We start from the raw sequence: 16,266 nt of genomic DNA on the forward strand, positions 1-16,266 counted from the left end.
GACAGACAGACACACATACACACAGACACACATACACACACAGACACACATACACACACATACACACACAGACACACACAGACACACACAGACACATATACACACAGACACATATACACACAGACACATATACACACACAGACACACACAGACACATATACACACAGACACATATACACACAGACACATATACACACAGACACATATACACACAGACACATATACACACAGACACATATACACACAGACACATATACACACAGACACATATACACACAGACACATAGACACACAGACACATAGACACACAGACACATATACACACAGACACATATACACACAGACACACAGACACATAGACACACAGACACATACACACATATAGACACAGACACACATATAGACACAGACACATATAGACACACATATAGACACAGACACATATATAGACACAGACACATACACAGACACATATAGACACATACATAGACACAGACACATATAGACACATATAGACACATATAGACACATATAGACACAGACACACAGACACACAGACACACAGACACACAGACACACAGACACATAGACACATATACACACAGACACATAGACACATATACACACAGACACATATAGACACATACACAGACACATATAGACACATATACACACAGACACATATAGACACATACACAGACACATATAGACACATACACAGACACATATAGACACAGACACATACATAGACACAGACACATACACAGACACATATAGACACATACACAGACACATATAGACACATACACAGACACATATAGACACATACACAGACACATATAGACACATACACAGACACATATAGACACAGACACATATAGACACATATAGACACATATAGACACATATAGACACATATACACACAGACACACAGACACACAGACACACAGACACACAGACACACAGACACACAGACACACAGACACATAAACACACAGACACATAAACACACAGACACATAAACACACAGACACATAAACACACAGACACATATACACACAGACACATATACACACAGACACATATACACACAGACACATATACACACAGACACATATACACACAGACACATATACACACAGACACATATACACACAGACACATATAGACATATAGACACACAGACACATATAGACACACAGACACATATAGACACACAGACACATATAGACACACAGACACATATAGACACACAGACACATATAGACACACAGACACATACACACATATAGACACAGACACATACACACATATAGACACAGACACATATAGACACACACATATAGACACAGACACATACACAGACACATATAGACACAGACACAGACACATACACACAGACACATATACACACAGACACATATACACACAGACACATATACACACAGACACATATACACATATACACACAGACACATAGACACATATAGACACACAGACACATATAGACACACAGACACATATAGACACACAGACACATACACACATATAGACACACACATATAGACACACACATATAGACACAGACACATAGACACACAGACACACAGACACACAGACACATAGACACACAGACACATAGACACACAGACACATAGACACACAGACACATAGACACACAGACACACAGACACATATACACACAGACACATAGACACACAGACACATAGACACACAGACACATATACACACAGACACATATACACACAGACACATATACACACAGACACATATACACACAGACACATATACACACAGACACATATACACACAGACACATATACACACACATTAATTATAGCTACTAATACCAGTGGTGATTTTAGCATGTAAATCTTGGTGGGGCAAACAAAACAAGGTGGGATGCCTGCCAGAAAAGCCACTACAAAACACTAAACAATACATTAATTGCGCTATAACGATGACAAACGGTGCCGACAAACTGTTAGGGCCTACATATAGCTGTCGCAATAGCAGTCCCAACACCTTACCACTGCTACACCTGGCTATCAGCGGAGACTTGTCTGGCAGTGAAACAGTTCATTCAGCCTCATTTACTGCCTATTAAATAAACATAGCTGATATGGCTGACTTGCTTAAACAAATGTGGCTTCTCCTGACAATTCAGATTTACAAACTATGGCATAAGGGGACGACAAGCAGGATAAGAGGCAATCCGTAATTTCAAATGGCAGAAATGTTCGATGTCTACTTTTACTAAGGAGTTACACTTGGCCTGTGACGTAGTGTCCCCATGAGTGACCGAACACTGAGGCAATCATTGCGCAATGCTCCCATTTCCTGCTGGCTTTCCCCACCACCACAGAATGCCCTGAGCTAGGCTGAAACACCTGCATATTGGAGCTGCCTTACTCAAGAAAACAAAAAAGAGACCATGGTTGTATGCGGCTTTATTAACTTAATGATATATATTTTTTAACATTATTTGCAAACTGATATGTGACACGTATTAATGCCAAAATAACATGCAAAATAGGCCATTGTAAAGTGTGCTCGCCATCTGGTCTTGGTCAGTACCCTGCGGCATTCTGTAGGTTTTGCAGTTGACCAATGGCTTTCTTGGGTAGACCAGACAGGAGACCGTTACAGTAGTCAAGCCTGCTTGTAATAAAAGCATGGATGAGTCTCTCTGTATCAGTCTGAGAGAGAAACAGTCACACCGTGGCAATGTTCCTCAGGTGGTAAAAAGCTATTTTAGTCACATTCCTAATGTGTGTGATTTAAATTGAGTTCAGAATCTAAAATAACACCTCGATTTTTTTTTACCTGTAGGCATACTGTTAAAACATTTTTAAATAGAAATGTATCTAAATACATAAAGACAAATTACCTACTGAATAATATTAGGTTTCTTAAATATGATTTCAACAAAAAAATATGGTGAGATGATAAAATCTCCATCATATAACAAAATGTTGCAATTTCTTTGTTTGAAAGGTATTTTCTAGGTTTGAATACCAGAAGAGTGAGATGCTCAGCAGTGAGCCTCAGCAACCTCACATTTCCAACTTCTGTACAACACAAACCATCCACAGCAAAAAGCTATCACCAATTCCATAATGTCAGACCTGATTGTGGATTGTAACATGCCCCTGTCAATAAGTGAACACGAGCTTTAGTCACTTTTTGATAGTGGTTGAAAGCAAATACACCCAGTCTGTCACAGAGCCGTAACCTCCAAGATTTACAATCTGGTTGACGACAGGCAGGCACAACTCAAAGACCAGATGACACAAGCTAACCACGTCTTTGTCACGGTAGACATATGATCTGACAGAAAGTTGAGAGGATTCCTTGGGGTCACCGCCCACTGGATTGAAATGGAGAATGAAGTCCAATCTGCTGGAATGGAATCGCTTTCGAGGATCACACACGGGAGCGAATATGCAAGCAGTTTGAAGGCATCTGTGACGAGTATGGGATCAACCACAAGCTAGATTGCATAATGTGACAATGCAGCTAACATGAAAACGGCGTTTACAGTGTGCTTCTCAAGTGAAGAAGAGGCTGTCCATGATGATCACCACCTAGATGATCCAGACCTATGGAATAACCTGGAAGTTGAAGAACAGGGGACCATCGACAATACTTTCAGTAAAAATTGTCATCAACAACATTTAAAGTGATTTGCACATATATTGCAACTAGTGGTGGGGGACGGGTTGAAGGAGACTGAAGTTTTCTGTCAAGCTCATTCTAAAGTGTCTAAGATTAGCTCATTGCTCCACACTAGCACCACTTTAACAGAGGCTTTTGGGGGTGTTTGGAGTGAGGGGAACTCCTGCTGCAGTGAACGTGTTTGAACTCTACACTAGCACCACTTTAAATCAAATCAAAATCAAATCAAATTTTATTTGTCACATACACATGGTTAGCAGATGTTAATGCGAGTGTAGCGAAATGCTTGTGCTTCTAGTTCCGACAATGCAGTAATAACGAACAAGTAATCTAACTAACAATTCCAAAAAACTACTGTCTTATACACAGTGTAAGGGGATAAAGAATATGTACATGAGGATATATGAATGAGTGATGGTACAGAGCAGCATAGGCAAGATACAGTAGATGATATCGAGTACAGTATATACATATGAGATGAGTATGTAAACCAAGTGGCATAGTTAAAGTGGCTAGTGATACATGTATTACATAAGGATGCAGTCGATGATATAGAGTACAGTATCTACGTATGCATATGAGATGAATAATGTAGGGTAAGTAACATTATATAAGGTAGCATTGTTTAAAGTGGCTAGTGATATATTTACATCATTTCCCATCAATTCCCATGATTAAAGTGGCTGGAGTAGAGTCAGTGTCATTGACAGTGTGTTGGCAGTAGCCACTCAATGTTAGTGGTGGCTGTTTAACAGTCTGATGGCCTTGAGATAGAAGCTGTTTTTCAGTCTCTCGGTCCCAGCTTTGATGCACCTGTACTGACCTCGCCTTCTGGATGACAGCGGGGTGAACAGGCAGTGGCTCGGGTGGTTGATGTCCTTGATGATCTTTATGGCCTTCCTGTAGCATCGGGTGGTGTAGGTGTCCTGGAGGGCAGGTAGTTTGCCCCCGGTGATGCGTTGTGCAGACCTCACTACCCTCTGGAGAGCCTTACGGTTGAGGGCGGTGCAGTTGCCATACCAGGCGGTGATACAGCCCGCCAGGATGCTCTCGATTGTGCATCTGTAGAAGTTTGTGAGTGCTTTTGGTGACAAGCCAAATTTCTTCAGCCTCCTGAGGTTGAAGAGGCGCTGCTGCGCCTTCCTCACGATGCTGTCTGTGTGAGTGGACCAATTCAGTTTGTCTGTGATGTGTATGCCGAGGAACTTGAAACTTGCTACCCTCTCCACTACTGTTCCATCGATGTGGATGGGGGGGTGTTCCCTCTGCTGTTTCCTGAAGTCCACAATCATCTCCTTAGTTTTGTTGATGTTGAGTGTGAGGTTATTTTCCTGACACCACACTCCGAGGGCCCTCACCTCCTCCCTGTAGGCCGTCTCGTCGTTGTTGGTAATCAAGCCTACCACTGTTGTGTCGTCCGCAAACTTGATTGAGTTGGAGGCGTGCGTGGCCACGCAGTCGTGGGTGAACAGGGAGTACAGGAGAGGGCTCAGAACGCACCCTTGTGGGGCCCCAGTGTCGAGGATCAGCGGGGAGGAGATGTTGTTGCCTACCCTCACCACCTGGGGGCAGCCCGTCAGGAAGTCCAGTACCCAGTTGCACAGGGCGGGGTCGAGACCCAGGGTCTCGAGCTTGATGACGAGCTTGGAGGGTACTATGGTGTTGAATGCCGAGCTGTAGTCGATGAACAGCATTCTCACATAGGTATTCCTCTTGTCCAGATGGGTTAGGGCAGTGTGCAGTGTGGTTGAGATTGCATCGTCTGTGGACCTATTTGGGCGGTAAGCAAATTGGAGTGGGTCTAGGGTGTCAGGTAGGGTGGAGGTGATATGGTCCTTGACTAGTCTCTCAAAGCACTTCATGATGACGGATGTGAGTGCTACGGGGCGGTAGTCGTTTAGCTCAGTTACCTTAGCTTTCTTGGGAACAGGAACAATGGTGGCCCTCTTGAAGCATGTGGGAACAGCAGACTGGTATAGGGATTGATTGAATATGTCCGTAAACACACCGGCCAGCTGGTCTGCGCATGCTCTGAGGGCGCGGCTGGGGATGCCGTCTGGGCCTGCAGCCTTGCGAGGGTTAACACGTTTAAATGTCTTACTCACTTCGGCTGCAGTGAAGGAGAGACCGCATGTTTTCGTTGCAGGCCGTGTCAGTGGCACTGTATTGTCCTCAAAGCGGGCAAAAGTTATTTAGTCTGCCTGGGAGCAAGACATCCTGGTCCGTGACTGGGCTGGGTTTCTTCCTGTAGTCCGTGATTGACTGTAGACCCTGCCACATGCCTCTTGTGTCTGAGCCGTTGAATTGAGATTCTACTTTGTCTCTGTACTGGCGCTTAGCTTGTTTGATAGCCTTGCGGAGGGAATAGCTGCACTGTTTGTATTCAGTCATGTTACCAGACACCTTGCCCTGATTAAAAGCAGTGGTTCGCGCCTTCAGTTTCACACGAATGCTGCCATCAATCCACGGTTTCTGGTTAGGGAATGTTTTAATCGTTGCTATGGGAACGACATCTTCAACGCACGTTCTAATGAACTCGCACACCGAATCAGTGTATTCGTCAATGTTGTTGTCTGACGCAATACGAAACATCTCCCAGTCCACGTGATGGAAGCAGTCTTGGAGTGTGGAGTCAGCTTGGTCAGACCAGCGTTGGACAGACCTCAGCGTGGGAGCTTCTTGTTTTAGTTTCTGTCTGTAGGCAGGGATCAACAAAATGGAATCGTGGTCAGCTTTTCCGAAAGGGGGGCGGGGCAGGGCCTTATATGCGTTGCGGAAGTTAGAGTAGCAATGATCCAGGGTCTTTCCACCCCTGGTTGCGCAATCGAAATGCTGATAAAATTTAGGGATGAACTTCCGACGCTGACAGAGATGGCCGCCTCGCTTCGCGTTCCTAGGAAACTATGCAGTTTTTTGTTTTTTTTACGTGTTATTTCTTACACTAGTACCCCAGGTCATCTTAGGTTTCATTACATACAGCCGAGAAGAACTACTGAATATAAGATCAGCGTCAACTCACCATCAGTACGACCAAGAATATGTTTTTCGCGATGCGGATCCTGTGTTCTGCCTTACAACCAGTGCAACGGAGCGGATTACATGCAGCGACCCAAAAAAACGACTCAGAAAGAGGGAAACGAAGCGGTCTTCTGGTCAGACTCCGGAGACGGGCACACCGTGCACCACTCCCTAGCATTCTTCTTGCCAATGTCCAGTCTCTTGACAACAAGGTTGATGAAATCCGAGCAAGGGTAGCATTCCAGAGGGACATCAGAGACTGTAACGTTCTCTGCTTCACGGAAACATGGCTAACTGGAGAGACGCTATCCGAAGCGGTGCAGCCAGCGGGTTTCTCCACGCATCGCGCCGACAGAAACAAACATCTTTCTGGTAAGAAGAGGGGCGGGGGCGTATGCCTTATGACCAACATGACATGGTGTGATGAAAGAAACATACAGGAACTCAAATCCTTCTGTTCACCTGATTTAGAATTCCTCACAATCAAATGTAGACCGCATTATCTACCAAGAAAATTCTCTTTGATTATAATCACAGCCGTATATATCCCCCCCCAAGCAGACACATCGATGGCTCTGAACGAACTTTATTTAACTCTCTGCAAACTGGAAACGATTTATCCGGAGGCTGCATTCATTGTAGCTGGGGATTTTAACAAGGCTAATCTGAAAACAAGACTCCCTAAATTTTATCAGCATATCTTTAACAGAGGTGTTTGGAGTGAGGGGGAACTCCTGCTGCAGTGAACGTGTTGGAACTCTACACTAGCACCACTTTAACAGAGGTGTTTGGAGTGAGGGGGAACTCCTGCTGCAGTGAACGTGTTGGAACTCTACACTAGCACCACTTTAACAGAGGTGTTTGGAGTGAGGGGAACTCCTGCTGCAGTGAATGGGTTGGAACTCCACACTAGCACCACTTTAACAGAGGTGTTTGGAGTGAGGGAACTCCTGCTGCAGGGAATGTGTTGGAACTCCAGACTGAGGCAGGTGACAGCAGTGCTCCCATTACAACTACCTCAAGTTTTCGGATGCTTGAAGAGGAGGAGCATAAGGAATTCATATTTTCATTGATAGTGTGGAAACTACTGAAAGAGTTGGGCGACTTTCTTCAGCCTTTTGCAGAAACCACAGACATTACCCAAGCACAGAAGTTGTCACTATCAGTGCAATGGTTCCTTGCATTCTTTCCCTACACCATCATCTGGAGATGCAGAAACCACAAGTGGGCTACCTTACTGACCTGGTTCGAAGTCTCCAAGCATCACTGAACAGGAGATTTCTTTGAATCTTCATCCATGTCAAGATGGCACCCTTCTCAGACCATGTCCATCTTCAAGCAGCTGTGCTAGATCCATCCTTTACAGAACAACACGTTCTGGTGGATGATGGAACTAAGGACAAGTTGACTGAAATGGTGAAAGGTGCGTGTCTTTTTATCATAAAAACAGTCAAAGTTTACCAATATAATTAATACTTAGCTTAATTCATTTAATTTATACAGCATTTTAAATGAAATGGTAAACTACTAAAAATAGTAAGACTAACCATTTTTGTTTCTTTAATTTAAAAAAAATGTAATTCTGCAAGAGGCTTCAGAGACTAAGGAACCTGTGGATCCAACCACCACTGAGGAGGAGGGACTGTTGTCTGGGAGAGGAGTCAGGGCTGTTTTCAGCATATCGCTGAAGACAAAGGAGAGAACTGTGCGGCCACTCCAGCATCTCAGTGGCCACTCCAGCATCTCAGTGGCCACTCCAGCATCTCAGTCACTAACTTGACATTTGCGAAGGACAGAACAACCTCTGGGCTGTTCAGAAACACAATTCTTCCACTGTTCTGAGTGGCGATGAGGGTCTTGGCAGTTCCTGCATTAGTTGCTCCTGTGGAGCGTGTGTTCAACGATACTGCGGCCCTTTCGCTCACAAACGGGTGATTGACTCTTGGGCAATTTCATATTTTTCAAAAGCAATGCATTGTCAGAGAGAGAGGAAATGAATGATGATAATGTAGCATAAAAGTCCTTAGAGGACATGCAATGGCTGCTCTGAAGGTTGCAGTCACAATACAACTTTTTGGATCTTTTGTTGTTGAAAACTAAAGAAACTTAAGACTAAAATTATTGCCATTGGTGCCATTTGTATTGCCTTTCTATCAGTAATAGTAATTATTTTTAAAATTATAACAAACAAACATGAACAATTATATAACAAACATGATCTTTGACTCAAGTTTGTTATATAGGGTACTAGTAGTATAAGAAAAACAGGAAATAAAACAATTGCATTGAAATTAGCATAAAACACTTGAGTTGATTACTCAACTCAAAATTAGGGAATTGTGACTTGACTCGACCTGAGCTGTGGAACTTTACTTGAGACTTGCCCATTATTACTTGGGACTTGAATTAAGAATCAAAGGTTAAGACTTGAGACTTGCTTAGGACTTGCAAAATTGTAACTTGGTCCCATCCCTGCTTTATACTGGATGCAGAGACATAAAAATGGTGTCCACAAGATAATCTGACTCAGGGGAGAAGTTAAAGGTTAGTGTGGGGTGAGTGGAAGCTGATCCTAGATCTGTACTGGAAAACATGCTCTACCGAACCCCTCAGATCAGTCTCGTTAAAGATGCACTATGGAAGTTTAGTCTATAATTGTTTACGTCATATGTTCGCCTGAATGTTGCCTCTGTTTTTCATATATGATGTCATATCAATCTGTTTATTATCTCGTGAAATCACACACCCTCAGTTCGAGGCAAACCAATATGCCTTTGTTCATGAGTATGGGGAGGCTTTACCCTTTCTGTACAGTGGGGTCATTATTGTGTCTTCTGTCCGTTTAGGGCATCAGTTTTGGCTCAAGAGCACCCCCAGAGACAAAGTTCCACACAGCACATAGTATCTTAGTGACTTTTTCTCAAGGTTCCCGTCTGTCTGGTTGTGGCCTCCAGGTATCAGGAGCTCCTGGATCAGAACCAGGCTCCCTTCTACCTGTTCAGCTGTGCCATGCGCTGGCTGGCCGTGCGGCTGGACGTCATCAGTGTGGCTCTGATCAGCATCACCGCGCTCATGATCGTCCTCATGCATGGCCAGATCCCTCCGGCCTACGCCGGCCTGGCCATCTCCTACGCCGTGCAGGTCAGTGCTTCTCCTATTACCAAATCTGTCACTACGGGAGGGGGGAATCTTAACTTTCACTTAAATTAGTTAGATGCTAGCTATCTAAAAATCAATGGGGAATGATGGGGGCATCCATACAATTTTCCCAATTTCATGGCCAAATCAACTGAAATAATGTTCGGTTTGACGTTACTTCAAATCACCTTTGTTTTTTTCCCCCCTATTCTTTTTTACGTTGCACTGATGCCCTTATCACTGAGCAATGCATAGGTTGTACGTTCAATTCATGCAGTGATCACATTTACATACAGTATGCAGCACATTCAAAGTACTGTAAATGGTTTAGGGTAAAAGTGTCTGCTTAAGTGGCAGATATATTATAAAATACATGCTTTTCTCTTACAACCACAGCTCTCCTCTGCCTTCTTCCCCTCACTTTTCTCTTCATTTAGCAGTATTACTCCCCTAGTCTTTCTCCTTTACTCTGTTACTTCCTCTGTTTCTGTCACTTTTCTCTTCACTTAGCAGTATTACTCTCCTAGTCTTTCTCCTTTACTCTCTGTTACTTCCTCTATCTTCTCCTCTGTTTCTGTCACTCTACTTTCCCTTCCATTCGTCACTCATCTTTCCCTTGATTGGTTGTTATATATCTAAACAGAGCTGCGTAGATCCATTATATTATACGTACTTGGTTAAAAGAGGAGTACATGGTTACAGTAGTATAGATGACATTAATGCATTTAATTTGATAAATGTCTTCTCCCTCTCCCCCTTCTTCTCTCAGCTCACAGGGCTGTTCCAGTTCACAGTCAGACTAGCCTCTGAAACTGAGGCTCGCTTCACTTCTGTGGAGAGGATTCACCACTACATTGAGGTTACTGCACTACTAACTGCATATGTTGTCTCACGACCACTGTGACCTACAGCGTGTTTTCATCATTCTCAAACTAGGAAACTCTAAGAAGACACATCTTATAGACTCTCTGTCCATCCCTAGAGTTTCAGAGTTATTTTAAACTTTGTTTTTAAAGCCTTTTGGGCCGCAATGTATACATTTGAAAGGTGCTAAAGAATTGAAGTGCAGTATTATTATTATTATTATTATGAACCCTAAAGCGGTCTCCTCTGCCTTCCCCCAGTCTCTAGCGCTGGAGGCCCCGGCCCGCATCAAGAACAAGGCGCCCCCGCCAGACTGGCCCCAGGAGGGCGAGGTGGTGTTTGACAAGACGGAGATGAGGTACAGAGACAACTTGCCGCTTGTTCTCAAGAAGGTGTCCTGCACCATCCGTCCCAAGGAGAAGATTGGCATAGTGGGCCGGACGGGCTCAGGTCAGTGGAAACAGTCAGTGAAACATCTCTCGAAGCCGTGGGCTGTTTGATCATGTATCTGAAAATCCTACTTATCCATAATATGATCTTGTGTTATATATCCAGGACCGAGGTCAATTTCACTTCATTCCTATTGAAACCTACATTTCAAATGTAGCTCCGTATTTGTTTTATGGCTGGCGAATGTTACATAATTGTACAGTGTATGTCCCCCCTGCTCTGTCCACAGGGAAGTCTTCTCTGGGCGTAGCTCTATTCCGTCTGGTGGAGCCCTGTGGCGGCTCCATCAAGATGGACGGCATCAACATCTGTGACATCGGCCTGGCCGACCTCCGCAGCAAGCTGTCCATTATCCCTCAGGAGCCTGTGCTGTTCAGCGGCACAGTCAGGTGGGCACGCCACTCAAACGCTCGCTGTACTATTGTGACTGTAAATGAACACGGTCACTCGCCTGATGGTCCCAGATGTGGTTGTGTGGTTTGGCTGAGTTGCCACAAGGGATTTTCCCTTTAGTCCCATCCACTGATCAATGTAATCTGGTGACTGTCGATGCATTGTCTTGAAGTTGTCCTTGTCCTGTATCCACCCCCAGGTCAAACCTGGACCCCTTTAAACAATACGCCGAGGAGCTGATCTGGGACGCTCTGGAGCGGACACACATGAAGGAGTGTGTGAGTATCCGGAACTTGGTTGTCCAGAGTAAGAGACTACACGAGAGAGTATGCTCATACTAGATGACTGGTTTTTAGAAAGATGCTTGTGTGCCAGCAGGTGGGGTGGAGTTATAGGCACAGAGGCTCAGAAGGGAAGAGGTAACACAGGACTGAGAAATTAGATCCATGTTTAATTTCCTGTCTTTGATTCAGTACTCTCTCCCTCTCTGTCCATCCCTCCAGGTGTCTCAGCTGCCCCTGAAGCTGGAGTCAGAGGTGGTGGAGAACGGAGAGAACTTCTCCATGGGAGAGAGACAGCTGCTCTGTGTTGCTAGAGTCCTGCTCAGACAGTGCAAGGTACCCTACAAAATGGGAATTGAGAGAATTGTAATTTTCATGTGTGTTGACATCCAATAGTTTTCTGGGTAGTCAACCTTGTGGGTAGAAGGAGAACTTTTAAGTCTTCTATGGTCACAGTGCTTTTCTGACTTAGCTCTCGGTGACCCTTCCCCCTCTCAGGTCTTGATCTTGGACGAGGCAACGGCAGCGATGGACTCGGAGACGGATTCTCTGATCCAGGAGACAATCCGCAATGCCTTTCAGGACTGCACCACCCTGACCATAGCCCACCGGCTGCACACCGTACTCAACTGTGACCGCATCATGGTGCTCAACCAGGGACAGGTACACACAACACAAGCTCATCTACTGTAAACTCACTCGCCTAGTACTATTTGTGTAGCAGAACTAGCTAGCTAGTGAGTCCAGAAGCTGTGTTGCCCTGTAGCTCAACCTTAGCATGGTTTTAGTAGGGCAGGAAGCTGCTTTGTGGTCGCAAAGTTGTTTCAAACAAGGGTTCGAATCTCGGGTCGGTCATACAGAGACAGACAATGAGGTTGCATACATTCACATTTCCTGTCTCTACAACAGGCTAATGGGCTTGGAAGGCTTTTAGGTCTTACTAAATCAACATGTATGTAGTGATACCCCACATGTATGCTCCAAGGAATCCCTAAAGCCTTGTTTTGTTTTGTTTTCTCCATTTCATTTAGGTGGTGGAGTTTGACGAGCCGTCCAACCTGCTGGCCAATGAGAACTCTCGATTCTGTTCCATGCTGGCTGCCGTGGAGAACAAGATCTCTGTGAAAGGCTAAAATGGGTACAGGAGGCACAGATGTGCCCTGGAGACGAGGAGAGGGGAGGACGCTCCCAAAGGGGTCCAGCCATCTGACCTCTTCCTCTGCGTACCCACCCTGAGCTTACCGCTCAGCCTGTGGAGGAGTGCAGCATCAGACCATGGAATTAGAATTCTACGGTTGCATCAGGTCCTTGGTATAAGGCAAGGGCTGCCCTGAGGAGATGCTTGCTCAGAAGCCATTTCAGCTGGAATGGTCAGGGAACCACTGATACTGTACTGTCTTTAGTAATATATAAGAAATAAAGCTTTACATGTAGCTATATTCATAGCATAACTGGTCTGTTTTATAGGATATATCTATATATACATATATTTACAGTGGTAAAATATGCTTTATTTTCTACTGACTCTATGTACAACGTAGTTGTATGAAATGTATTATTGTATATTCACTCGTGTTTTACCATCATTGCTGTCTAACTTTGCTGTTTATTTTTTTTGCGGCTTGAAACATCTGTAATCCTTTCTCTTATGACTTGAACCCACGAGCCCTTAAAACCTGGACCTGGCACAAGTGGTGGAGCTGTGGGGCCTAGTGGGATATAAGACTCTAGGAGAGAAATGGTGCTGCTTGTCCTCAGTGTTTTCACTGGGCAATCAAAAGGACGTGCTTAAAGGTAGAGGGTATCACCCCTTAAAGGTAGAAATAACCCTGCTTAAAGGTAGATGGTATCACCCCTTCTTAAAGGTAGAAATAACCCTGCTTAAAGGTAGAGGGTATCACCCCTTCTTAAAGGCCTTGTATGTCTGCAGCCTAGTCCCTCTCTTAACTCTCTTTCTTATGACTTGTTATTATCATGATTCTTTTGACTGCTGTTAACTTCAGTTTGTTGTTACTGTTTGTCACAGCCCTTTTGCACTGATGGTGAAGCTACAGGGGGTCGCCATCTGCTGTTGGGGAGGTCCTGTGACTGTTCTACATTATTATTATTATTATTATTATTATTATTATGGTGACATAAAAGATGCCTGTTGAGCACAAGGTCTTTGTGATTTGAACAAGATTTCATTCTCTTTGCCCTGACCCAGTGAATCTTTTATGTGTGTGTTGTCAGTCTGCTCATTGACACTGTTTGGACCAGAACCACACAGATTATAACACTCCTGCACTGGGTGTAGTAGGGAACCTCTATCCTGTCTTTGCAGTATTGAGGTGATGCTCATACTGTAACTACGAATAACCTCGGCAAGCCTTGCAGAATGTGTGTCGTTCTGTCATTTCTATTACTTTTTATAGCCTTAGCATGACTTCATTATTGCCTTGTTAACAGGGTAGGATGAAGTGGAAAGGGATCGCTTTGAAATATTCTGTCAATAAAACTATTTTAGGTTTACCTGTGTGTTCTTTGTCAGTGTTGTTGATGGGTGAGGGAGAAAAGGGAAATTATTTTTTGGGGGGGAGGGGTGGTGGGTTACAAGTTGCAGCAACATGCTGAATTGGGAGTACAATTTACATTTGAATATTGACATTTGCAATACTTAAACACAGAATATGTGGGAGAGGGGTGGTAGGCTATGCTTGATGAAGGGAGAACATAAGATCTACAATAAGAGGTGAAGCCAGGTCCTGCCAGATTGAATACTGGCCTACGCAATCAGGGGGTCTTAAAATATATATATTGACACAGTAAAAGTTAAAAGTTTGGACACACCAAGTTTTTTTTCTTTCTTTTTACTAGTGAAAACATCAAAACTATAACATAACACATATGGAATCATGTAGTAACCAAAAATGTGTGAAACAAATCTAAATATATTTGAGATTATTCAAAATAGCAACCCTTTGCCTTGATGACAGCTTTGCACACTTGGCATTCTCTCAACCAGCTTCATGAGGTAGTCACCTGGAATGCATTTCAATTAACAGGTGTGCCTTGTTAAAAGTACATTTCTGGAATTTCTTTCCTTAATGTGTTTGAGCCAATCAGTTGCGTTGTGACAAGGTAGGGGTGGTATACAGAAGATGACCCTATTTGGTGAAAGACAAAGTCCATATTATGGCAAGAACAGCTAAAATAAGCAAAGAGAAATTACTTTAAGACAGTCAATCTGGAAAATGTCAAGGACTTTGAACGTTTCTTCAAGTACAGTTGCAAAAACCCTCAAGCGCTATGATGAAACTGGCTCCCATGAGGACCGCCACAGGAAAGGAAGACCCAGAGTTACCTCTTCTGCAGAGAATAAGTTCATTAGAGTTAATTGCACTGCAGATTACAACCCAAATAAATGCTTCAGAGTTCAACAGACACATCTCAACATCAACTGACCTCAAACCAACAAGTGCTCAGCATATATGGGAACTCCTTCAAGACTGTTGGAATAGCATTCCTCATGAAGCTAGTTGAGAGAATGCCAAGAGTTTGCAAGCTGTCATCAAGGCAAAGTGTGGCTACTTTGAGGAATCTCAAATATAAAATATATTTTGATTTGTTTTAACACTTTTTTTTAGTTACTACATGATTCCATATGTGTTATTTCATAGTTTTGATGTCTTCACTATTCTACAATGTAAAAATAAAGAAAAACTCTTGAATGAGTAGGTGTGTCCAAACTTTTGACTAGTACTGTATATATACTTGATTTGTTGGTTTTATTGTCTACTAGCTAATAAGAACGATTAAATGCAGAAAAAGATTACTGGGATATAATGGGTTACATCGCAATCATATCGTAAATCACAAGCTCATAGCCTACAGTCGGGAAGTCTGCAGTTTGCACAGCGTACACGAAGCAAATATGAAATGGCTGATTGCAGCTGTCAGTGAGTAGCATCTAAAATATCCCTAGGCACAGTGGCGACCCGTCATTCACCTTTGTAGGGGTTGCCTGTTTTGCATGTTATATTGACAATAAGTGTCACACATCAGTTTGTAAACCATGTAAAAAAAAAAATGTTACAAAGAGTTAATAAAGCCACATAGTAACTTGGTCTCTTTTTTGCTTAAGGCAGCTCCAAAATGCAGGTGTTTCAGCCTAGCTCAGTGCTTTCTGTGGTGTTGGGGCAGCCAATGGAAATGACGGACCGTAGGGGTAGGTAATGTTCTCTAGTTGCGCCGTGATTGGGCATGTTCTCTATTTGCGCCATGATTGGCTCAGTGTTCTGTCACTCATGGGGACACTGTCACTGCCAAGACAATGGCGCCGGAGGAGATGGCTGCCCTTTTATGGACTCCTAACCAATTGTGCGATTGTGTGTTTTTTCGCGTTATTTGTAACTTATTTTGTACATAATGTTTCTGTCACCA

General features: G+C 43.6%; 1 protein-coding gene across 4 annotated transcripts in view; it reads left to right on the forward strand.

Annotated features, from left to right (window-relative positions):
- Positions 1-14,355, forward strand: part of abcc5 (ATP-binding cassette, sub-family C (CFTR/MRP), member 5) — a 69,801-nt gene extending 55,446 nt beyond the window's left edge. For 2 of the 4 annotated variants that reach the window (XM_024442007.2, XM_024442006.2), the window contains 8 exons: positions 9,673-9,859; positions 10,626-10,715; positions 10,981-11,170; positions 11,400-11,559; positions 11,763-11,841; positions 12,067-12,180; positions 12,343-12,507; positions 12,876-14,355. In XM_024442007.2, the coding sequence (XP_024297775.1) occupies positions 9,673-9,859; positions 10,626-10,715; positions 10,981-11,170; positions 11,400-11,559; positions 11,763-11,841; positions 12,067-12,180; positions 12,343-12,507; positions 12,876-12,977 (1,087 nt within the window). In that variant the 3' untranslated portion in view covers positions 12,978-14,355. Of the gene's footprint in view, positions 1-9,672; positions 9,860-10,625; positions 10,716-10,980; positions 11,171-11,399; positions 11,560-11,762; positions 11,842-11,941; positions 11,983-12,036; positions 12,181-12,342; positions 12,508-12,875 lie in introns of those variants that run through there. The other 2 variants (XR_002955710.2, XR_002955711.2) reach the window with 2 other exon arrangements.
- The last annotated feature ends 1,911 nt before the right edge of the window (positions 14,356-16,266 follow it).

This window comes from Oncorhynchus tshawytscha, linkage group LG13, assembly GCF_018296145.1.
Source record: "Oncorhynchus tshawytscha isolate Ot180627B linkage group LG13, Otsh_v2.0, whole genome shotgun sequence".
In the NCBI taxonomy this organism is placed as follows: domain Eukaryota; kingdom Metazoa; phylum Chordata; class Actinopteri; order Salmoniformes; family Salmonidae; genus Oncorhynchus; species Oncorhynchus tshawytscha.